The 26,741-nt window shown below is 39.2% G+C and overlaps 1 protein-coding gene across 3 annotated transcripts in view; it reads left to right on the top strand.

Annotated features, from left to right (window-relative positions):
* SLC12A6 (solute carrier family 12 member 6) overlaps positions 1 to 26,741 on the top strand; it is a 105,219-nt gene that overhangs the window by 36,724 nt on the left and 41,754 nt on the right. For 2 of the 3 annotated variants that reach the window (XM_080680423.1, XM_080680425.1), the window contains exon 2: positions 11,038 to 11,082. The exons of the other annotated variant lie outside the window; for it this stretch is intronic. In XM_080680423.1, coding sequence (XP_080536549.1) covers positions 11,038 to 11,082 — 45 coding nt within the window. The remainder of the gene's footprint in view (positions 1 to 11,037; positions 11,083 to 26,741) is intronic. 3 annotated transcript variants of the gene reach the window in all.

Raw genomic sequence — 26,741 nt, 5'->3', positions numbered from 1 at the left:
AAAGAGTGAGAAACATCAATGTGAGAGACACATCCATTGGTTGCATCCCCCAGGTGCCTCAACAGGGAGCGGGGAGCGAACCCACAACCCAGTTACATGCCCTTGACCAGGAATCGAACCCTTGACCCTTCAGTGCAGAGGCCAATGCTCTAACCACTGAACTCACCAGCCAGAGCTCAACTATTGCGTTTTGATGATGACTTTGAAATCATTATTTCCAGCATTAACATTTTGTTGAAATTAGTCCTGATTTTCTGTCTCTGGATCTTTTTCTTTGAAATCACTTCACATCAGTCAATTATTTAACAAACAAATATTGAACATTTTATAGTGTGTACAAAGCTCTATGTTACAAAAAATTGTTATTGTCACAGCAACATTAAATAAAGTTCTTGTCCTCACGGCACTTATAATCCCAGATTGACTCACCTGGCCTTCTCTCATTCTCTTTTTAAAAAATTGTTTGTTTACTTTCCTCCTTTCATTCTTAATCTTGGCAGTTGTATTGCTGGTGGTGGGGAGGAGGGCATATGTCGCAGCTATGGAAATTGGTGCCACAATTTTCCAACCTCAGCTGTGCTGTTAACACTGTTCAGAATTTCTTCTACGTGATTCTAGTTAGCTTCTTTTATCTAAGTTTCTCACAAAACTTTTAAAATGCTCGTTAAGGTCCCCCTCTTCCATTCCCTTATAGTTAGCACAGCTGAACTACTTCACAGAAAAAACTATATTTCCAAAATGCCTCTCCCCAAATTCTTACCAACACCTGTATTCACACTCATCCTTTACCCTCATACCTTCTTATTCAGTTTTCATCTGTGCAGCTGTGCTCTACAGCCTTTCTTGCCTCCCCTCTCCTGTGTTTTCTACTTTACTGATTCCTTTACCTCAGTGTATTAAAATACTCAATGTTCTGTCTCCTCCTGTCTCTCCCTCTCTTTTCCTCTGTCTTTAACCAATTGTTGTTCACTTAGTCTCCCAAATATTTCTCAAATCTGTCCTCTCCATCCTCATTGCTGCTTCATTAATTTATGTTAGTTCTTTGTCACTTCTTGTCTAGGCTCCTAAAGCCACCCATTACAGAAACTACCATATGAAATTTTCTCAAATATAAATGTCATCCTTTTATTCTCCCATTTAAAACCCTGTAATGTTTTCCCATTGCCCACTGAATCAAGTCTGTACTGCTTAGTAGATCATACATGTTCCTTCCTGATCTAGAACATCTCAACTTAACAGCCTCCTTGTCTATCAGTCTTTTATACATACTGCACTCCAGATATAAGAAATGTTCTTGAAAGTCTATTTCCACATATTTGTTCCATTTTCCTGGAATGTTCTTTCCTGCATTTACCATGCAAACACTTACTCTTCTTTGAAGACTGAGCTCAAACATTACTTCTTCCTTAATGGCTTTTCCATTACATTTTCCAGGGGAAGTAGTGTAATGTACATACTTCCATATCTATTTGTCTATATCTCTAATATAGTACTATAATCACCCTGATGTAATCCTATCTAATAAAGAGGGAATATGCTAATTGACTGCCATGCCCTCAAAGATGGCAGTGCCCACAGCCACAAGATGGCGGCACCCAGTCCCCTCAGCCCCACGGGGCGTCAGGCATGCGGCACGGCCGGGACCACCCCCAGGCGGGTCCAGCCGCTTCACGCGCCTGCCTCGGGAATCCCCCAGTCCCCTCAGCCCCCAGCCGCCCAGGGCCTGCCCGAGGTGCAAGCAAGTCTCGGATGGCGGCTGCCCAGCCGCCCAGGGCCGCCCAAGGCTCAGGTGACCAGGGCCAGCCGAGACTTGTGCTGCCGGCAGTGGCAGCATCAGAGGTGTGATGGGGGTGTCGCCTAACACCTGAACTCTGGGTTGCCTCCCACCCCTGAGGGCTCCCAGACTGTGAGAGGGCAGGCCGGGCTGAGGGACCCCCCTCCAGTTGAGTTAATAATAACAACTACCTATTGCTACTATATTAGACACCATGCTAGAGATGCTTGTTAGCATGTGGGTAAATTACAGTGGTCTCATAATGCGTAAGCCTGTCTGCCTCTAATAAATCTGGCATTCATTTTACTTTGTATATTGCACTCATATATCCTTACCTGAAATACTGCTCTCATTTGTAGACTTCTACTTAGAATTTCAAAACTGGGGTTTTGAGTTCTACATGATTTTTAAAGCTTTTTAAAAAGTTCTACTTAAAGCTCACACTGCCTTGATCCATATTGTTCTGCTCCTTCTGGGCCTTTGCAGCACTAAAGGCTATACCTCAGGTTATTGGCTCTACCACCGTGGGCAAAGCAGTTTCTTTGGAAACTGGGAGTGATCCTTCCTCACAGGGTCACTGTGAAGATTTGGTATGATGAAAGTAGGAAATTTCCCCTAAATTAAGTCATTCAGAGACTACCTTTATAATCTTCCCAGTTTTATGTATCATCTTTGCATTAATTTAATATTTTTTTGTAAATTGAGTCACTGATCTTATGGGACTTTTTATAAAGGAAACTTGCACTAAATGAAATGCCAGCATACTTGCTATAATTAGAGTATAAACTAAAAATAAGTGTGATGCAAATGATATTAATCTAGTTAGATACTATTGCCATGCAGAGGCTCTGAGCCTGTTTAAAAAAAAAGAGAGAGAGAGCATCAAGTTTTGAAGAAATGTTCAAGATATTCCAGCACAGACATAAATTTATAATATTTGATAAAGTCCTTTGACTCTGCATTAACAGAGTTAATGGCAGGGCTGTAGAGAGATGGTGAAGGTGGAATCATATCCTGACCATCTAACTCAAGAGTTAGAACCTACCAAGACATTTAGAACAAATTGACTTTAATAAACTTTTTAAGGTAAAAGTTACAACAAATATTTATGAATACGTGTGTTCTTCTAGAAGTAATCAAAAGTATAAAAATAATAGAAATAAAATAGTCTGGTTACTAAATCTTTTCAAATATCAAAAACAAAATCATATTTGCTGTTCTATGTGGATGACCTTTATCTCTTCCTAATTTCTCTAACCCTTCAGCCCTGACTCTGTATTAGCTTTCATAATCACTTGAGTTTCCCTTACCTTTCTCATGTCCTGTGGGAAGCAGGGCACAGTATCTGACTCGGGTATATTTGCATGATATTTTTATGGCTAGAGGCCTCACTTCAAGTTTCTGGTCAGATGTCACATTATCTAATAGACCTTTTTATTTATTTATTTTTAAAATACTATATTTTCATTGATTTCAGAGAAGAAGGGAGAGGGAGAGATACAGTTAGAAACGTCAGTGAGAGAGAATCATTGATCGGCTGCCTCCTGCACGCCCCACACTGGGGATTGAGCCCACAACCCGGGCATGTGCCCTTGACTGGAATCGAACCTGGACCCCTTCAGTCCACAGGCTGATGCTCTATCCACTGAGCCAAACTGGCGAGGGCTGAAAGATGTTTTTAAACTCGGTTTCAAAACCACCACAGAGACCACCCTCCACTAATTCTCTCATCTCTTCCTCTGCTTTTTTGTTTGTTTATTATCACTTCACATATAATGTAGTTCGTTGTTTGTTTATTGTTTGTGTCTTCTCCACAAACATGTAAGCTCTTTGATTGTAGTACTTTTGTTATTTTAGAATAGTGTTTCACATGTGGAAGATACTAAATAATATTGAATAAATGAAGGAAAAGAACTACAAATTGTAAAGTAACATGGACATTAAGTTTGCAGATTAACTCATGAGCTCTCCTTCCAGAAGATATCACCCTTACAACTTTTACCATCTTCACTACATTCATTATCATACCTTCCTAAGATTCCTGCGGTAGACTCCTAATTGGTTCCCCGCTTCTATTCTTGCATCCTCCACAGTTCATTCTCCAGCCAGCAGCTCCATCTTTTATTTAGTTTTTATTTTTTAAATTTAAATCATTTTTATTTTTCAATTACAGTTGAAATACAGTAATATATATGTCTTCTAATCCTTTTCTTTTTTAATATTTCAAGAAAAACGATCTTAAATATAATGTTACATGCAATAAACATTAATATTTCAAGAATAAAAGGATTTTAAGTATAATAATAATACCAAAACTGTACTAACATAGTACGATATCACAAAAGTTGGAGGAAATATTAAGAATCTGCAGATAACTGGATTACTTCTATTATATTGTAAAATATTTACCCCCCTCTGGCTCTAAAAGAAAAGAAAAAAATTATATTCTTTGTATGTTAAAAACTCAAGTATCTTTCAATTTTCCTTTATGGGGTAAGACTAAAAAATACAATTTATTAACTTTTTCTGTCTTGCTTTACATTTCCATCTCACTGTTTAATTTTACTTTACCTAAAATTGCCTGATCTTTTTCACCCATCTATTTATTTAAACATAATCACATGTAAATTTTTCCAGGTTTATCTAGTTTAATTGCAATAAGTTCAAAATCTGTATGAAGAGGATAGGCTTTTCATATTTTACCTCATTTCAACTTGTTTCCCTCTAAGGTTTCTCACTAAAATGAGGGCCTACCCATACAGAGAGGCAGAATCTAGTAAGTGTGAATGTTGAAGTAATTGTCTTTGATTCAATCTTTAATCATCTTTGCCTAAATCAAGAGTCAGATGATTTCTTATGATGATTGATGCTTCTTTGGTATTTTAAAAGTCAGAGTCCAGAAAATAAGAAATATGTTAAGACTGGTGATAGGAGTATTTGGTATCCTGAAACACTTTTGTAGTATATCTAGATAATATAGACCAGTGGTCGGCAAACTGCGGCTCGGGAGCCACATGCGGCTCGCAAGCCGTGGTTTGACGCTCTGTTGACTAATGAGTTTGCCGACCACTGATATAGACAGTAGCATAATAAGCTAATCATCCTGATGTATATGCATGCGGTCATGTCTACATTTCCTAAACAATTAGACAACAGTCTTCATTCACTATTTTTTTAAATAAATCTTTATTTTTCAGATTATTACAATTGTTCCTCTTTTTTCCCCCCATAGCTCCCCTCCACCCAGTTCCCACCCCACCCTCTGCCCTTACCACCACCCCCGCAACTATCCTCATCCATAGGTGTACACCCCTTCCCCCTGGAGAATTCTCAGTGCTCTCCCTTTCTATGCCCCTGATTCTATTATATTCACCAGTTTATTCTGTTCGTCAGATTTTTTATTCACTTGATTTTTAGATTCACTTGTTGATAGATATGTATTTGTTCATAATTTTTATCTTTACCTTTTTCTTCTTCTTCCTCTTCTTAAAGAATACCTTTCAGCATTTCATATAATACTGGTTTGGTGGTGATGAACTCCTTTAGCTTTTTCTTATCTGTGAAGCTCTTTATCTGACCTTCAATTCTGAATGATAGCTTTATTGGGTAGAGTAATCTTGGTTATAGGTTCTTGCTATTCATCACTTTGAAAATTTCTTGCCACTCCCTTCTGGCCTGCATAGTTTCTGTTGAGAAATCAGCTGACAGTCGTATGGGTGCTCCCTTGTAGGTAATTAACTGTTTTTCTCTTGCTGCTTTTAATATTCTCTCTTTGTCTTTTGCTCTTGGCATTTTAATTATGATGTGTCTTGTTGTGGTCCTCTTTGGATTCCTTTTGTTTGGGGTTCTGTGTGCTTCCTGGACTTGTAAGTCTATTTCTTCCACCAGGTGGGAGAAGTTTTCTGTCATTATTTCTTCCAATAGGTTTTCAGTATCTTGCTCTCTCTCTTCTTCTGGCACCCCCATAATTCTGGTGTTGGTACGTTTGAAGTTGTCCCAGAGGCTCCTTACACTATCTTCATATTTTTGGATTCTTTTTGCTTTTTGCTTTTCTGGTTGGTTGTTTTTTGCTTCTTTGTATTTCAAATCTTTGACTTGATTCTTGGGATCCTCTAGTCTGCTGTTGGATCTCTGTATATTATTTTTTATTTCAGTCAGTGTATGCTTAATTTCTAGTTGGTTCATTCACTATTGATTCTTATTTAATGAAGTTACTGATTTTATCTTGAATGAAGACAAACACACTTTTATTTATTTATTAAAAAATATTTGTATTGATTTCAGAGAGGAAGGAAAGGGAGAGGGAAAGAGAGAGAGAAATACCAATGATGATAAAGAATCATTGATCGGCTGCCTCCCACATGCCCCCTACTGGGGATCAAGACCGCAACATGGGCATATGTCCTGACCGGGAATTGAACCATGACCTCCTGGTTCATAAGTTTACTCTCAACCACTGAGCAACACCAGCCGGGTCACACTGAGTTTTAGATGCATAATAGTAGACTTTATTTGCTTCATTTTCTCTACCAAGAATGGTAGATGAAGTGATTATCAAAGGAAATTCTGGGGAAAAAAGACTATTGCTGTGGGCAAACTAGGGGAAATAATAAAGCTTTTCAGCAAAACTATTTACAGAGGCAGTTTTGCAAGTGAGTACCACCCACAATCATTTTTCTCTCTGTTTTCCAAGGCACATGGCAAGAAACTGAATAAAATCTTTATTCTTTACCACTTACCCAAGATAAACATATTGAGCAAGTACCTGTTTGTAAAATGACTATACCATTACTGTTTAGAGCAGTGGTTCTCAACCTTCTTAATGCCGCGACCCTTTAATACAGTTCCTCATGTTGTGGTAACCCCCAACCATAAAATTATTTTCGTTGCTACTTCATAACTGTAATTTTGCTACTGTTAGGAATCGTAATGTAAATATCTGTGTTTTCTGATGGTCTTAGGCTCTATAGCAGCAGTTTTCAACCTGTGGGTCGCGACCTGTGAGTAGCAAGGTCGCCTAAGAAGTAGCTTAATTTATTAAGACCATTGAAGTATAGAAACAGTTATATTATTGGCAAATTGTTCCTATTATAGGAAGTAATTTGGTTAAAATACTTTCATTTTGATAATATTAGGGACAACTCCCAGTCTTAGGCAAACTTGGGTGTGCCTTCACCAGTGACATAGGCAGGAAAAAATGTTAAATGGGAGAGTTCAGATATAGGACAATTGAAAGATGCCCAGAGCAATGTTATGTTGATTGCACTACACAATTTGGATTGCATACTCAGAAACGCCCTTCAGCATAAACCATTTACCAATTATGATTTTTACAGGCATGCCTAGATTTCCCTTGTTTCAGCTTTTACATATATTAACAAAGCATTTACAGTTCTTAAGGGTTAATCTTCAGCTTACCAAATAAGTAAAGACCGCCCCATTCCTTTAATTATAATTGAAAGATAAAAATCTAAGTTGGATTTACAGGGAACTACACAGGGTATTCAAAGGAAAAGAATCAGCTTGCCTAGAGAATGCACACACATCATTTATGCCCAGCTCAGAAGGCAAGGCAATATATCATACAGTACAGAAGAAAAGAATTTTTTTAAAAAGAAAAATCACTTATACTCTGACCTCTAAAATCATACCTATTCTGCCTGAGTGTTCTGGGATGTTTTTCAATTTTTTATTCAGATACATTCCTGACAATTTCTAATAAATTGTTTTAGGCTATTGTACTTTGTTTTAGAACAAGAAAGTTCGAATTGCAGGGTATTGAGAAGCATGAACATAGGTTCTTAAGACATCAACACTGTATCTCTAATCTTTTTCTTTTGGCAGAGGTAGGATGTGTCTTTGGCCACTCATTAACCCAGGCATTTGTCTTCTCCAGTATAAATACTAAAATTTGAGGTTCTCAATTTGTTCTGTTCTAGAACACCTGAGAAAAAAGACATTCCCATTAATTAAGTGGGAATCAGAATCTTGAGAAGGAATCTTGGTATGGTTTTAGAGAGAAAAATAGAAGTTGCTGATAACTCCTCTCCAATTTATCCTTTAGAATCACTAGAGTAGATCTAGATGATGATCAAAGTTCTTCTGGTTCTAAAATTCTGTTTCTTTCTCTACTCCTCCTTCCATATTATACACCTGCTTCTCTATAATGATGGGGCCCAAATTTTCCCCTACGAGAGAGAGAGAAGGGACATGGAGAGGATGAGGGAGATCTACCATATCTTAACTTACTATGGATCTGTTATTTCTACTGTGTCTTAATGTGCAAGAACAACTATTTTTTAAAAATATATTTTTTATAGATTTTTAGAGAGGAAGGGGGAGAGAGAGAGATAGAGAAACATCAATGATGAGTGCGAATCATTGATTGGCTGCCTCCTGCACACCCCACACTGGAGATCAAGCTCACAACCCCGGCATGTGCCCTGAACGGGAATCAAACCCTGACCAATGCTCAACCACTGAGCCATGCCAGCCGGGCTCATATTCTTTTTTATCTTTATTTTTTTATTGAAATCTAGTAGACATACAACATTTTAGTTCAGGAGTATAACATAATGATTTTATATTTGTATGTACTGCAAAATGTTCACCACATACGTCTAGTTAACATTTGTCACCATATGTAGTTGCAGACTTTTTTTTTTCTTGTGATGAGATAAATTCCATTTCATATTGGTATCTGATTCTTTAAATGTATTGTTGAATTAATTTTGCCAAAAATTTCTTTAGGATCATTGCATCTATGTTCATCAGGGATATTAGCCTTTAATTTTTCTTGTGGTGTCTTGACTAGTTTTGGTATCTGAGTAATACTAGTCTTGTAAAATAAGTTTGGAAGACTACTTCCCTTTTTTGAAAGAGTTTGAGAAAAATTGGTATTAATTCTTTGAATGTTTAGTAGAATTCACTAATGAACCATATTATTTATTTAGGTAGGAAGTAAGATGAGTTCAAATTAAAACTGGGAATTCACCTGCTAATATGTTGCAAAAAATATGTTAGAATAGAAAAATTTGGAATTTCTGTTTTTCAAAACTAAATTAAGAATGAAAGTCTTCTAAAAATATATGGCAATATATGCAGCTACTATAAATGTGATAGGAAAATATCTGATATTTATTGTTGACAAATTATAGGTACTTTGATGTAATTTGTTGCCTACATTTGGAGAAAATACTAAACTTCAGTTAGAGGTTAGTGAAAATAAAGGTGTAATTTTTTTTCCCCATTGTTGTTCACAGGCTATCCCCTACCTTTTTCCCTTCCAAAATTTTTATTCCCTAGACACATTTGAGAAAGCCAGATTTAATCCTGTGTATCACAAGAGACTTAATCTTTGAGGAAAATGGAGCTGAATCTTTTCCAAATTTAGCCCTTAATGTTTTTCAAGCTTTTAAAATACTTAAGTGGTTAGTTGTTAAATGGTGATTATCACTATCTCTTGCATTAAGAACTTGGCTTATAGCCATTAATTTTATGATAGGTTACTGAAGAAATAGATATTTATAAAAGCCAGTTTTGTCATTTTATCTTAAGGTTAAATCAGACCATATCTGCTAATAGTTATGTGTGCTGTACCTATGTCTTGACTTTGAGTTGTTATGGATGTGTGTCATATGTTCTGTTGTCATTAAGGAGAAAATGTAACTCATGTTGTTGGCCCTGAATCATCCTTCTGCTTTATAAAACGAGTATTGCTTTGTCAAGTTTGTGTTGTTGTTGTTGTTTTGTAAAACTGGTAGCCCTGCGCATGAATCTGTGCGCCAGTAGCTCTCTGCGGGGCCTAGCCACTCCACGCCCGCTGCCCAGAGGCTCTCCGCAGCCCAGAGGCCCATCTGCACCCAAGCCTGGCCAGAGGCCCATCCACGGCTGGGCGCAGAATGCTCACGCTGCCCACTCTCAGCATCCACCCCCCGGGACTAGGGGACTCCAGCAGGGCTGAGAGGACTGGGTGCTGCCATCTTGTGACTATGGGTGCCGCCATCTTTGTGATGGAGTGACGGTTAATTTGCATATTACCCTTTTATTAGATAGGATTTTTTAATCCTCACCTGAGGACACACTTAGAGAGAGGAAGGGGTGGGGAGAGAGAAATATCCATCAGTTGCCTTCTATACTGGGGATCAAACCTGTAACTCACGTATGTGCCCTGACTGGGAATCGAACACTTCAGTGCCCAGTACAGCATCCAACCAAATGAGCCACTCCAGCTGGGCATGTGTAAGTTTATTTTTTAATATGTTTTTATTGATTTCAGAGAGAGAAAGGGCAAGGGAGAGATAGAAACATCAATGATGAGAGAGAATCATTGATCAACTGTCTCCTGCATGGCACCTACTGGGGATCGAACCTGAAACCTAGGCATGTGCCCTGATTGGGAATCAAACTGTGACCTCCTGTTCATGTGTTGATGCTCAACCACTGAGCCATACCAGCCAGGCTGTTATTAGTGCGTGTTTTTTTTTTTTTAATTTACTTTTTATTTTAGTAAATATATATGAAACAAAGTGTCATTTTAACCATTTAAATGCTGGGATGCTTAATTCATTGGCATTAATTACAATTCACAGTGTTGTACAACCACTACCACTATTTCTAAAATTTCTCATCACCACAAACAGAAATTCTGTACTCATTAAGCAATAACATCCCATTTCCCCATTCCCCTCATCCCTGGTAACCTCTAATCTACTTTGTCTATATATAAACTTGCCTTTTCCAGATATTGCATACAAATTGAGTAGTATAGTATTTGTCCTTCTGCATCCAGCTTATTTCCCTTAGCATAATATTTTCAGGGTTCATCATGTTGTAGCATGTATCCGAACTTCATTTTTTATGTCTGAAAATATTCCGTTGTCAGTATATACCGTGTTTTGTTTATCTATCCATCTTTTGAAGGACTCTTGGATTGTTCCCACCTTTTGGCTATTGTGAGTAATGCTCTTATAAGCATTGACACACAAGTATCTGTTTGAGTTCCTGTTTTTATTTCTTTTGGATGTATACCTAAAAGTGGAATTGCTGGTTCATGTGGTAATTCTGTTGTTTAACTTTTCAAGGAAGTAATGCAATTATTTTTCATAATAGCTTATTATATTTTTGTTATCCTTTCATTAATGTTTCTTAAGCACTTAAAAAATTGTTTTGCTTATTTCCTTGCTTAACTTTTGTTGCTGATTTTTAAGAAATTATTTTGGTCATTCATTTTTTTCTTTTCTTTTCAATTGTTTGTTTTTCAGAGCCAAGTCAGAACTCCATCACAGGGGAACACAGCCAGCTGTTAGGTATAGTATTACTGTGGGGATTGACTCTCTAAAGTTACCCGTTTCCTGTTTATACTAACAGACATACTCCCTTCCCTAATTCTATTTTCTGTCTCCTCCTTTTCTACTTTTCACTCCTCAACTTTTTTTCCCGCTGTTTCTAGTTCCAACTTGGTAAGTTTTAGGTAACTACTTTTGCAATTGATTGCTAAGACTCAATTTATTCAGTCTGTACTAAAAATAATTTTAATACAGATATCAAATTATGCTGTACTAGAGGCCCGGTGCACAAAATTCGTGCACTGGTGGGGAGGGAGTCCCTCAGCCTGGTCTATGCCCTCTCGCAGTCTGGGACCCCTCACTCCTTATTGCCTGCCTGCTTGCTGCTCCTTACCACTCGGCTCACTGCTCCTTAGTGCTACCAGCCGTGAGCCTGGCTTCTGGTTAAGTGGCACTCCCCCTGTGGGAGTGCACTGACCACCAGGGGGCAGCTCCTGCATTGAGCGTCTGCCCCCTGGTGGTCAGTGCGCATCATAGAGACCAGTTGTTCTGCTGTTCGGTCTATTTGCGTATTACCCTTTTATTATACAGGATATCTGAAACTAATGTAATGTTCCTTGTCAATTATACCTCAATAAAAGTAATTTTAACTTAGTCTGTGGTGTTAAAAATCTGTAAGAATTGGACCTATCTTGCTCCCCCAAGATACTTGCTGTGACACTTTCTAGGGAATTCTTCAGAAATTTTAATTTTTATACTGTATATGACTATCTTTTTTTACTTTTTCTTTCAATGAAATTATATAATACAGGCTGTCCTGTGACTTCCTTTTGTTCACCTAGCATTTTATCTTGGACATCTCATACCAGTACATCTGCCTCATTTCTTTGTGGTAGAATAGTATTCTATTGTATTCCTATGCTATAATTTTACTCATCCAGTTCCCTATTCTTGAGCATTTAAGTTATTTTCAACTGTTTTACTATTACAAATTATGTTGCCATGAACATCTTGTACTACATGTGTCCTTGCATTCCTCTTGTTGATATATTTGTAGAATAAATTCCTAACAGATGAATTCCTTACTCAAAGGGTATGTACACTTTCAAAAAGGTACATCAACTTACTTAAACTCCCACCAATAAAGAGAATGGAGGCACACTCAGCTCCCTGTCTTCAAAAGTAGGTATTATCGCCCTAGCTGGTTTGGCTCAGTGGATAGAGCGTCAACCTGTGGACTGAAGGGTCCTAGGTTCGATTCCGGTCAAGGACACATGCCCGGGTTGTGGGCTCGATCCCCAGTGCGGGGTGTGCAGGAGGCAGTTGATCGATGATTCTCATTATTGACGTTTCTCTCTCTCCCTCCCTCTCTCTGCCTCTCTGAAATTAATAAAAAAATATATATATTTTTTAAAAGTAGGTATTATCAACCACAAAAATTTTTTCTTAACCTAATAAGTGAAAATGGCATCTCTAGTTTGTATTTGTGCTTCTTTAATTATGAGTAAATACTTTTAAGTATATTAGCAGCCATTTTTTTGTGTGTATATCTTTTGGTATGAGGCTTTTTTTTTTAAATCCTCACCTGAGGATATGTTTTTATTGAGTTTTAGAGAGATGAAGGGAGAAAGACAGAGATAGAGACATTGATGTGAGAGAGAAACCATTAATTGCCTCTCAGACTGGGCCCTGACTAGGGATGGAACCCATAGCCTAGGTATGTGCCCTGACTGGGAACCAAATCCACGACCTTTTGGTGTATGGGATAGAGACACCCAGCTAGGTCAGTTTGAGGATTATTTTGATTTGTATGTTGCTGAACTTTTAGCTGTTTGAATATGTGCAAAGCAGCTGTGAAAAATGTAAGCTGTCAAAATGTTTGAAGTAGGGAAAGTACTTGTTTGCTTATTAAAGGTTCAGAGTATTAGCTAAAGAAACTGAGATACTTCTTGTCTTCTCTTTCAAGGTTAAGGACACAAGCTCCTGGTCTTCTCATTCCTTTGAATGAGTTTATGTGCTGGAACAGTACATGGCACCCTTGGCACTAATTAGATATTTTTTAAGTAATGATTTGACTTAAACATAGCTAGAAATATGGTCACCAAGGTTTAGCCTCGTGATATTGGTGCTGTCACCATTCCTTTTCTTATATTAGTTTATTTAAACTGTTCCAAATTAATCTTCTCTATATGATAATTTTATATTTGGATCAGGAATGGTTAAGATTTCATCGAAAGATTTTGTCATATCATGAAAAGTATATTTCCTCCTAAATGATTAAATTATTCCTGTTTCTGATACACGACTGGCAGGTGGAGAAGTTTGAGAGTAGTTAGTTCATCATCTGACCAGGAACAGGTGGTAGTGGAGGTAGGGGAGGACTTAGTTAATGAAATGTGCAGGAGGGGGGTTGGCACTGTTCCAGTGTTACTAAACTGGATTTTGTTTCCACTTAGGCACTTATAGTAAAAGATAGCAGACCAATTGTATGGAAAAGGAAATAGTATGTGATTGTGAAGGAAAGGTTTTCTTAATCAGTATTAGCCAAAAACCCTAATAGTGTTGCAGAGAGACTTCTCCAGACATTTGGCAACCCACAATTGCATTCAGTTTTAAACAAACATGGGAATTTATCCAGAGTCTTCTGGCCAGATTCTCAAGTAAGTTCATCCTGCTTGCTATCCCGGGTTCTCTCTCCCAGGTTCATTAGGTCAGATTGTATTTCCTTTTTTCTCATGCTCTGGCTAACTACCATCTTCTGTTTCCCATCTGTATCTTTGTCTTAGCTACAGCCTCAAAATCCTTAAGAAGACTGGTTTAGTAAAAAATATATATTGTTTGCAAAAAAAATGAAGGATGACTTTTTGTTATATTTTCCAATTATCTTATAGTTCTCAGAAAAGGCATTGGTAGCTTGAATTCAAATCTTGCCAGCTCTCTATAAAAACCTTATTTAGGATAATTTGGCCTAGTAGGTGAAAAACAGTTCATTTCCCTTGCCTGCCCGCTGAATGGAATTTATCATAGCATTTTCCAGGCCTTCTGAATGTTTTTTCTGTCAACAGGGTGCAGTTCTTTTAAGGTACCTACTGTTCCCAGTGACTCATCAGAGCTCTTGCAAAACTCAGGGTCAGGCTGAGGAGATACATGAAAGGGTGAAACTGCTGTTGTGATAGAGAATCAAGCTGTATGCTTATGATTTATGATCTCTCTCTCTCTCTCACTGTGTGTGTGTGTGTGTGTGTGTGTGTGTGTAATTTTCAATTTAAAAAAATTTTAGAAAGCAAGCAAGCAAGCAAGCAAATGAGCAGTGGGCCTTAGCACTCCTAAATGTTTAACCAAATATTCCAGGAAAAATAATTCCACTCTTCTACAGTTTCTCTTAAGGAATAGAAAAACAAGTAAACACTCCTAACTCAGTTTGAGGCGTGCCTTACCTTGATACCAAAACTTAACAGTGACAATATGAGAAGAGTATAGTCCAGTTTTACTTATGAACACAGATATAAATATCCTAAACAAAATATTTGCATCTGAATCAAGCAATGTATTTAAAAATTGTCCCTGTTGACCAGGTTGAGTTTCTAGTAGAAGACATGGTTGGTTTATTATTAAAAATCAATGTTAACAGTATATTAACAGATTAGAGGAGAAATATCTTAATAGATACAGAAAAAACATTTGATTTGAAACATGTTTCCAATATTTAGATTTATGAGTGCATAATGATACTTAAAAAACCTTATTGATCTACAGTGGAATATCTTAGTGAATCAATCATTATTTTGAGAATTGGTCAATAAAGGGTAAAAGTGAAGTATTTCCTTGCCTTTATACCAATGGATAACCAAATAGGATATTAGAAGGAATGTCTTTTTATAAAAGTATTTCAGCCTGGCCAGAGTGGCTCAGTTGGTTGAGTATCATCCAATGCTCTGAAAGGTTGCTGGTTTGATTCACAGTCAGGGCACATACCTGGGTTGTGGGTTCAGTCCCCTGTTGGGGCAGGTATGGAAGATAACTGATTGATCTCTCTTTCTCGCACTCTCTCCCTTCCCCTCTCTTTCTCCCTTCCTCTCTCTAAGCATGTCCTCGGGTAAGGATTTTTTAAAAATTATTTCAGCTAATAAAGAATAATATATTCAAGACATCACCATTTTTAACTCCTCATAAATTTATGGATCTAGGCATTAATCATCAATAGTTGCTAATATCTCAAAAAGAAAGACAACCAGATAACATGTACTCCTAATAGAAGACCAAAATACCACTCTGAAGTTTTTCTCCCTCTATCCACCTAAAAATACTAAATGTGGTTAAGCCTCTATACCCAACTACTAATTTATTGGAAATACCCCCAAAAAATGTTAAACATCATCACATGGATGCCATCATCAAAATTCAGACATTACAAACTACTAAACAAAGGAATAGTTTCTTCAACAATTAAATTGAAAAAAAAAAGTGAAAGCTAAGAAAAGGCTTAAGAGAGATAGTAATCAATCATACTGTGTGCCTCTTATTTGGCTACTGATTTGAACAAACACTAAAATAAAAAACATAATAAGGGGTTAATATCCAGAATTTATGAAGAAGTTATACAACTTAACACCAAAAAAACAATCCATTAAAAAATGGACAAAGGACCTGAATAGACACTTCTCCAAAGAGGACATACAGATGGCCAATAGACATATGAAAAGATGCTCAATGTCACTAAAGCATCAGAAATACAAATTAAAACCACAGTGAGATATCACCTTACACCTGTCAGAATGGCTAACATCAATAAATGAACAACAACAAATGTTGGTGAGGATGTGCAGAAAAGACAACCCTCGTGCAGTATTGGTGGGATTGCAAATTGGTGTGACCACTGTGGAACACAGTATGGAGGGTTCTCAAAAAATTAAAAATGGAACTATCTGTGACCCAGCAATTCCACTTCTGGGAATACATTTTGAAGTAATCCAAAATCCTAATTCAAAAGGATATATGTGCCCCTATGTTCATTGCAACATTATTTAAAATAGCCAAGGTTGGAAGCAACCCAAGTGCCCATCAATAGTTAAGTGGATAAAAAAGCTGTGGTACATACACTGAGTGGCCAGATTATTATGATCTCTGAACGCATAATAATCTGGCCACTCAGTGTATATCAACAGGCTAATATGCAAATTGTCCCCTCGACCAGGAGTTCGACCTGCAGGCAGGCTGGCCAACCGCCCATGTCCCCTCCCCTTGGCCAGGCTGGCCGGACCCCACCCATGCACGAATTCATGCACTGGGCCTCTAATACACACACACACACACTGAGTGGCCAGATTATTATGCATTCAGAGATCATAATAATCTGGCCACTGTGTATATTTACAGTAGAATATTTCTCAGCCATAAAAATGAATGAAATCTAACCATCTGTGATAACATGGATGGACCTAGAGGGTATTATACTGAGTGAAATAAATCAGAGAAAGACAAATACCATATGATTTCACTTATTGTGGAATCTAAAAAATAAAGTAAATGAACAAATAGAACAGAAATAGACTCATAGATACATAGAACAAACTGAGGGTTGCCAGATGGGAGAGTGGTTAGGGGGCTGGGTGAAAAAGGTGAAGGGATTAACTAGTTACAAAACAGTCATGGGGATATAAAGTACAGCATAGGGAATATTTATCTCTATATATAAAAGGCTAAGTGTCCATCCGACTTGTAGCTATGTTGTGCACTGACCACCAGGGGGCAGACGCTCAACGCAGGAGCTGCCATGACATGTCCTGGCCATTTAAAAAGAAACCGCAGACCTGGCGCTGACAAACCAACACTTGGCTTCTCCCAAGTGGGACACAGGCCCCGCCACCACCCCGGATCGACACCCCACCAAATATCAGCCAATGCTGCCAAGACCCCATGGCACAAAATGTGGTCCACAGCCCAGCCCAGCCCAAAAACGGTCACTGAGGGCGCCGGGTAATAACGTCACATAGCAACACCCCGCTTCCTCTCCCTAGTGATTAGCCTCCTTGGAGTTTCTTAAGCCCAGGAACCCAACTTGCTTTATAGCCAGGTGCAAACATTTTGCATTTTAACCAAATGTTTGTGAAGCGTTTTCGCATACCTCATTTTTTTTGATCCTCACAGAAGTCCTGGAGTAGGTAGACAGGAGACTTGGTAGAATCCTCTTTTCTTTTCATTAGCCAGAAAACAGAGATTTAGAAAGTTTAGAAACCTGACTGAAAAGAAGTAAGAAATGGTGGAACTTGAAAATGACTTCAGGTTTTCTCACTGCACAGAATATAGGCAAACACTGTTACAGGTAAATATTTTACCCTTTGTTCTCCCTGCATGATCTACAATAATAATCTGCTTCATGTTAATACTTACTGCTGTAATACTTACTGCTGGGCCTTAGCACTGAAAGAAAAGTTGGGGTGTTTCACTGGGCTGGAAAAAGTTTAGCTAAATCAGAAAGCAGGTCTAATTAAGCAAGTTTATATATATAAAGCTTTTACTGGTGCCAATCACACGTGTGTGTTTCGATCTGTCATTGTAGATTGTGAATTTGGTTGACACGGAAGTGCAAATAGTGATATTAAAATATTCAATATGCACAAATCCATGCATTGGGACACTAGTAGTCAATAATCCTGTTTAATAAAAGGCTAATTGCAAATTGTCCCTGGGGAGTTCGACCGACCCAGAGTTCAACTGCTCACTATAATGTGCGCTGACCACCAGGGGGCGGCGTGGGATGAAGGAACAAAGGAAGGCCCCGATTGGCCCTGATGGCCAGCCAGGCCTAGGGATCCTACCCCTGCACTAATTTTATGCACCGGGCCTCTAATATGGTAATAACTATGTATGGTGCCAGGTGGATATTGGAAATATCAGAACACTTTGGAAGTATACGATTGTCTAATCCAGGGGTCCTCAAACTTTTTAAACAGGGGGCCAGTCACTGTCCCTCAGACCGTTGGAGGGCTGGACTATAGTTTAAAAAAAAACACTATGAACAAATTCCTATGTGCACTGCAGGCCCGGGACGAGTCGGCTGCTAAGCAGGACAGGCAGCGGCACCCGGCGGGCCAGATAAATGTCCTCGGCCACATGTAGCCCGCGGGCCGTAGTTTGAGGACACCTGGACTCTAATCACTATACTGTCCACCTGAAACTAATACAAAACAATATTGACTATAAACTGGAATTTAAAAATAAAATTTAAAATAATCAAAAACATAATTTATAACATTTGAGACAATCTTTCACATTCATATAGTCACATAATTCAAGCCTAAACCTGTGCCAAGGGAAATTGACTACATTTACTGTTCTCCTGCCTACCTCAGACCAGCAAAAGGCTATTTAACAAGATCAGGCAGATAAAGAAAGAATCTGAGATTCACTTTAAGGCCAAACTGTAGTATAAGTAGTAACTGACAAAAACAACATTATAGAAGTAATAGCACCACAAAACTAAAGTTTTTTATAAAGAGCAGGACATTCTATTTGGAAAAAAAAAATGTATACCATAAAAAATGGAAATCCGAAATCTTCAGTAGAGCCAATGGCATTCCTATCAGTTTTCATTTAAATCAGCAGTCGCCAACCTTTCGGGTCCATGAGGTCTGAAAGGTTGGCGATGCTGGTTTAAGGAAACCTTTGGAGCAGCGGTTGCCAACCGGTGGTCCACGGACCGCTGGTGGTCCGTGAGGCTGAAAGGTTGGCGACCACTGACTTAAATTGTACAAAGAAACACCCAGCAGTGAGTTGCACAGTAATATCAGCATTATTTTACTAGTAAAATGAGAAAAAAGAAGCGTAATAGTGATTCTATGGGCTGTTTAATTCAAGCATAACTGAGGCCAGTCTCAGTAGGTATCCTCCAGAGGAATCTTAGAATGGTGGATAATCCTAAAACAGCCTCCCCATATGGATTCGGTTCTTCATTTTTGCAGAGTAAGGTTATTTGCTATTCAGACTTTAGAACTCTCATTCCATTTGAAATTTTCTGGGGTCACACCAGCTACACAGACTTCTGAAGCCTGTACATCTATCTGAAGCAGCATTTCTTACCAAGAATTGATCAGTGCCTTTCATTATAACTACTCCTGATTTTATGCCTGATTGATTTTATGCCTTTCAATTAACCACTTTTAACAAGAGCTTTGTTCCTTGCCTAATTGACCAAGAGCTCTATGGGACCCTCCCATTCTACAACTCCACTACAAGTAGACCTTTGGTGGGATAATCTTGAAGGCATTGTGGGTCTCATAAATGCAGACAAAGTCTCTAGGGACAGTCTTCCATCCCCAAAAAAATTAAGCAAGCAAGTGGGAGTTTGGCCAGAAACAGTGAGGATCAGAATGTCTGAAAGTTAAGCTGGTTATACTTGAAACTTGAGACTAGAATGGCTCCAAACGTAGATGTGCCAGGACTGTAGCAAGGGGAGCCAGAGCTGCTAGGAGGTGGCTTGGACCAGCAGGCAGCAGGATGGGCAAGAATGTTCTGAGGCCAGATTTTTATAGCAACATTATTGTAAGCCTACTGAACAGCAGGGAAATAGGATGCTGAAGCTGGACTCCTGCTCCTGTAACCCTCAAGAGGGTTGAAGTAGTCCTGAGTCTTGGATACAAAATTATTAAATGGCAAATCAATGAAGGGTGCAATAAGGAAGATGAGCATACTCAGGAATGAAGGACTGAAGAGGGAAGGAAAACAAATGGACTTCTAAAGAGAAAATACATAGTTATTGATATATAACAAATGAAGGGTAGATTAGAAATAAACAGTAGATTAGAAACAACTGAAGAGTGTTTATGAGCAAAAAGAAAACCATACTTAGATATATCTTTTTTTTTTCACACTTAGATATATCTTAATGAAAACTGCACAGCACCTAAGAAAGATCTTGAAAGCTGCCACAGAGAAAAGACACTATCAAAGAACAACAGAATGACAGAAGTATTCTCAATAGCAAAACATAACAAATAATGTTTTAAAATGTTAACAAAATTATCCTGGAATTATGCTTAGCAAGATACTCAGGAAGAAAGACAGAATACAATTATAGGTAAATAAAAGCTGAGGACATTTTTTACCACAAGACTTGCTCTAAACTAGTGGTTTTCAACTAGGAACAATTTTGCCTCTGATTTAACTAGTTACAAAACAGTTAACACTGGGACACTAGTAGTCAATAATCCTATATAATAAAAGGCTAATTGCAAATGGTCCCTGGGAATATTTAGAGACATTTTATTTTTGTTACTGAGATTATGTAACTTTTAACATCTACTTACTAGAGGCAAGGGATGCTCTTAAACACCTTACACTGTACTGGACAGTTCCCCCACAACAAATAATTATTTGGTTCAAAATTTCATGGTGCTGAGTTGGAGGAACCCTCCTGTAAAGGAATTCTAAAGAGTGTACCTCAAGTAAAAGGAAATGATCCCAGAGGACTAGTGTTCTAAAATGCAACACAGAATATTGAACAAATGAAATGGTAAACATGGTCCTTGACCCAAGTCAATATTTTCTCTATGAAATAATGTTAGTGTCTTATTTGTGGAGTAAAAAAAAAAAAAATAGACTACTGGAAATATTGGACAATCTATATATATAAAAACCTAAGCAACTGTTACAACTGGATGACCAGCCGGTAGCTATGATACACACTGACCACCAGGGGGCAGATGCTCAACGCAGGAGCAGAAACCACAGGCATGGAAACATGGAACAGACTGATGAATCTCAGAGAGAAGGGGGTAGCAGGGAGGGGGGGAGAGATTTACCAAAGATATTATATGCATACTAGAGGCCCAATGTCCATGCACCAGTGGGGTCCCTTGGCCTGGCCTGCAGGGATTGGGCCGAAACTGGCTCCCAACATCCCCTGAGGGGTCCCGGATTGCAAGAGAGCACAGGCCAGGCTGATGGACCCCACCATTGTACGACTTCATGCATTGGGCCTCTAGTAACTCTATATCTATACGTATAAGAAGCCAGCTACTGTAACGGCCATAACAACCTAACGACCAGTCACTATGATGCCCACTGTGGCCAGCGAACTGGTCCGATCAGGGGGTGGGGCCAGCCGGCCAACAACCCATGGCCCCTCCCCCAGGCCACTGGCCCACGATCGGCACCACCCACCCCATTTGGGGGCGGGGCCAGCCGGCCCACTGCCCACAGCCCCTCTCCATGGCTGGCCCTGCCCCCAATTGGCCCCCTAATCCCAATCGGGGGTGGGGCCCGCCGGCCAATCGCCCATGGCTCCTCCCCCAGCTGGCCCAGCCAACCTCCTGCCATCTCCTACTCCCGACAAGTCCAGCCCAGGGCCGCCCCAATTGGGCCAGGCCAGCTGGCCGGACCCCACCCATGCACGAATTTGTGCACTGGGCCTCTAGTAATATGTGAGTCCAGAGGAGAGAGTTTGAACTGAAGCGTTTGAAAGACTTTGTTGTTTGGGAAGATGACAAGCTATTGTTTAATTTACTTAACAGTTTTTTAAAGTAAAATATGTGGTAAAATTTCAAGAGTAATTATTAAAAGAATAGGAATAGAGTATGAAAACTCCAAGATAGGATAGAGGTAAAAATGGATTAAGGAAAAACAAACCAAAAAATCCAGAGGAAGAAAATGAGAATGAATCACAGGGAAAGAAGGACAAACAGAAATAAAAACATGGTAGAATCCAGTCCAAACATATCAGTCTCTGAGGTTGATGGACTAAACTTGACAATTATTAAAAAGACAGATTGTCAGATTTTTAAAAATACAACTATTTGCTGTGGACAAGAGATCTGCCTAAAGCAGAAAAGGGCATTTAACCCAAAGACAGGTAGTATAGTTATTATCTTTTTTTTCTATTATCTTTATTCTGCTGTCTTTTTAGCTTCCTGAAATAGGTACTTAGCAAATATAATTTTTGTTCTTCTTACTACTTTTGCTGGATCCTACAGGTTTCAATAGGTAGTGTTTTCATTGTCACTCAGTTTTAAAGTATTTTAATCTTTGACCCTTGAATTGTTTAGCAGTATTTTTAAATTTCTAAATTTGCAAAGATTTTAAAATTTATGCTTTTATAATTAAATTCTTATTGAACTGTTTTTATTGATCAAGATCATGGACTATACTATACCTGTGTCTTTAAGATCTAGTACATAGCTTGTAATAAATTTTCCATGTATGTTTAATAAAATTTATATTCTCTAATTTTGGATGTAGAACTCCTAATGTCCATTAGATGAACTCTATTATTCAGAACTCTTTACCCTTGCTTATTTTGTTTGCTTTATCTGTTATTGAGAGAAATATGTTAAAAATCTCCGTGTGTGCCCTAACGGACTTGGCTCAGTGGGTAGAGCGTCAGCCTGCGGACTGAAGGGTCCCAGGTTCGATTCCGGTCAAGAGCATGTACCTTGGTTGGTCAAGGCATGTACCTTGGTTGGTCAAGGGCATGTACCTTCAGTGTGGGCACATCCCCAGTAGGGGGTGTGCAGGAGGCAGCTGATTGATGTTTCTAACTCTCTATCCCTCTCCTTTCCTCTCTGTAAAAAATCAATAAAATATGTTTTTAAGAAAAAAAAAATCTCCATGTGTGATGGTAGATTTGTCAATTTCTTGCTATAGTTCAATCCATTTTGCCTCAAATATTTGAAGTATGGATGAGTGGGTGGGTGGGTGGGTGGATGGATGGAGTAGGCAGCTTTTTTTTATTGGTATCCAATGCTCCTTTCTTCCTGGTATTCATGCCCTTGTATAATCCTTTGTACTTGGAGTGAAGACTGGACTTAATGACTCCTTCTAATTAATAGAATATGGCAAAAGCGATGTTACTTTTGTAATGAAATTACAAAAAGGCTGGGACATCAGTCTTGCACTCTCTCTGGCTCTCTTTGGTGGCTTGCTTTGAGGGAATCTAGATGCCATGTTGTAAGCTGTCCTTTAGAAAGGCCCATATGGCAAGGAACGGAAAGAGGCTTTTGTCCAAAAAGCCTGAAAAGAACTGAATCCTGCCAACAACGATGTGAGTAAGTTTGGAAATGGATCTTCCCAAGGCCTTCAACTGAGACCACAGTCCTGGAAGACCCTTGATTGGTGCTTTATGGGAGACTGAAGCAGAGGGCCCAGCTAAGCCATCCCCATATTTCTAGCTCATACAAAATGAGATAAGTTGTGTTGTTTAAGCCTCTAAGTTCGGGAGTAATTTGTTACACGAAAAGAGATAACTATAAACAATAGATGTCCTAGTTAGTTTGGCTCAGTGGATAGAGCATCAACCCGTGGACTGATGGGTCCCAGGTTCAATTCTGATCAAGGGCGCCCACCTTGGTTGCAGGCTCGATCCCTGGCCCTGGTCAGGACTTGTGCAGGAGGAAACTAATCGATGTGTCTCTCTCACATAGATGTTTCTCTCTCTCTGTCTCTCCCTCTCCCTTCCACTCTCTAAAAATCAATGGAAAAAAGTATCCTCGTGTGAGGATTAACAAAAAATAAATAAAAAATAAAATTACTAAGACAAATTTGTTTTATGTTTAAAAGGCATCAACATGCCCTTGCTGGTTTGGCTTAGTGCAGTGGTTCTCAACCTTCCTAATGCCGCGACCCTTTAATACAGTTCCTCATGTTGTGGTTACCCCCAACCATAAAATTATTTTCGTTGCTACTTCATAACTATAATTTTGCTACTGTTATGAATCATAATGTAAATATCTGTGTTTTCCGATGGTCTTAGGCAACCCTGCTAGCGGTTCTCAACCTGTGGGTCGCTGTAGAGCCTAAAACGATTGGAAAACACAGATATTTACATTACAATTCATAACAGTAGCAAAATTACAGTTATGAAGTAGCAACGAAAATAATTTTATGGTTGGGGGTCACCACAACATGAGGAACTGTATTAAGGGTCGCGGCATTAGGAAGGTTGAGAACCACTGGGTTAGTGGATAGAGCAGTGGCCTGTGGGTCCTGGGTTCCATTCCGGTCAAGGGCACATGCACGGGTTACAGGCTCGATCCCCAATCGGGGCCATGCAGGAGTCAGCCAATCAATGATTCTCTCTCATCATTAATGTTTCTATCTCTGTATCCCTCTCCCTTCCTCTCTGAAATCAATAAAAATATATTTAAAAATAAAAAATAAAAAGCAACAACAATAGATGTATGTTCAAAATTGTTATATTTTCTTGGTGAATTAAGCCTTTTGTTATGTGGTTACTTTTTCACCCCTACTGAAGTTTTTCTCTTAAAGAAAAATTTATCTGGTAATAATAAAATTATAACAGGTTTCATTTGGTTAGTATTTGCCTGATGTATTTCTTTTCATTACTTTCAGTCCTTGTATAACTTTGTATTATGTCTCTTGTAAACCATATATGCCTGGATTTTGTTTTATCCAATCTGTCAATCTTTGTTTTAACTAGTGAATTTAGTCTATTTGCATTATTATAATTATTGGTACTATTGATATATAGGAACCATTCTGTTATCCTAAATTATTATTTCTGTTTTCCCCACTTTTTTCTACTTCTTTTTAAATCTTTTCTTATAAGAAAACAAACAAACAAAAATCAACATCTATTTAAATTACTCCTGCCCCATAAATAAAGGAAATAACAGCACACTCTTATATCACTCTCCCTGGTCCTAACCCCTATCCATCATGTTATTATCTAGAATAGTTCAATGGGAAAAGGACGACTATGCAATAAATAGATTTGGGAGAACTATCCTTTGCTAACTACATAGTCTGACTTCTTCCTATCTTTCTAACTATTCTCTTCATTCCTGTCTCCTTGAGCCATGTTACCTGTTCTGTTTTATGAATCCATTAAGATTGTTTCTGCTTTAGGATTTTTTAAAAAATATTTTTACTAGTGGCCCAGTATTAAAAGGGAATTAATTAGAGGAAATATTTTAATATTGCTATTTGCCCTTTCTCTACAATATAAATGTCAGACATGAAAGAAAATTAGTAAAATATATATGAAAATCTTCCTCCTGTCAGAGAGTCTGGGGCATGCCGCGGGACCCAGAGTCAAGTCCCCACCTGTGCACGCCTCGAAATTGCGCGAGACCCAGACCTGGCCAGCCCCACCCGCACTGGGCGAGATCCAGACCCAGCTGCCTCCCCCCCACCCCCGTCAAGCCCCACCAGGTGGGGGGCGCAGCCTCAGGTCCCCTGGTGCATGCCGGGCAGGGGGCATGGCCTGAGGTCCCCTGTCAAGCCCCGCTGGGCAGGGGGCATGGCCTGAGGTCCCCTTTCAAGCCCTGCCAGGCTGGGGGCGCGGCCTCAGGTCCCCCAGCCTGGCGCTGGGGCAGGGGGCACTGCCTTAGGTCCCTTGGCCCAGTGCCAGGGTGGGGGTAATCCAGCCCGGGCCGGGGTGGGGGGCACACCTTGTGGTCTCCTGTCAAGCCCTGCCTGGCGGGCAGGTGGGCGCAGCCTCAGGTCCCCCGCCCCGGCACCATGCAGCCTCAGGTCCATGCTGATCGCTCGTTACAGGAACCCTGCCTCCGCTGTGGGTGTAGCCATCTAGTGTTATGGGAACCCTGCCTCTGCTGCGTGCGCTACCATCCTGTGATGGCGTTATGGCGTGAGGGTCAATTTGCATATTACCTCTTTATTATATAGGATTGATTTCAGAGAGGGAGAGATAGAAACATCAACGATGAAAGAGAATCTTTGATCGGCTGCCTCCTGCACGCCCCCTACTGGGGCTCGAGCCTGCAACCCAGCCATGTGCCCTTCACCAGAATTGAACCCGGGACCCTTCAGTTCATAGGATGACGCTCTACCCACTGAGCAAAACTGGCTAGGGCTGCTTTAGGATCTTTTAAAATTGGTATTCTGTGCACCTGAAATGCAGGCTTTTCCTGACCATCCTATGCCTAGGGCAGTGGTCAGCAAACTCATTAGTCAACAGCCAAATATCAACAGTACAACGATTGAAATTTCTTTTGAGAGCCAAATTTTTTAAACTTAAACTTCTTCTAACGCCACTTCTTCAAAATAGACTCGCCCAGGCCGTGGTATTTTGTGGAAGAGCCACACTCAAGGGGCCAAAGAGCCGCATGTGGCTTGTGGGCCGCAGTTTGCTGACCACGGGCCTGGGGTATGCTACAGCTAGCTCATATCAGCTCATGGGAGTCAGTTTGCATGCATCTTCTCCCAAAACCATGTTCAGTGACTTCCCATTAGTAGTTGAAAATTGGCTTGTGAGTATTTCCACCACAGAAATTGTTAAATATTAGAAGTCAGTAATTTTTGTTTTTAAATTCTGGAGAGCCTGCTTACCAGCACACCAGTGATCTTACCTGAAGTTGTCCTTCCCCTCTGCAGTCGTAATCTATCTCAGAACCTATATTATTGAACTTATTGCTTCTTGAATATCTTTTTTTGTTTTTGTTTTGTTTTATTTATTTTGTCTTCTATTACTTCAGTATACTCACAATGAAAACAGCATCTTTAATTGCCTGTCCGCTGTTATATCCTGAGGGCCTAGAATAGTGCCCAGAACATCATAAGAACTTAAGTACTTGTTGAATAAATTGAATAAATGAATAATTCAAAGTGGTGATAATTTTAAGCTGTGCCATTCTCTTGTGAATTTTCTGCAACTATTAGAGAGAAAGAATTACATTTTCCTTTCTTTTAATAGGTTTTTATTTATG

This window comes from Plecotus auritus, assembly GCF_963455305.1.
Source record: "Plecotus auritus genome assembly, chromosome: 1".
NCBI classification, from domain to species: Eukaryota; Metazoa; Chordata; class Mammalia; order Chiroptera; family Vespertilionidae; genus Plecotus; species Plecotus auritus.
Note: the sequence above shows the minus strand (reverse complement) of the source record. Positions and strands in the feature narration are given on the sequence as shown.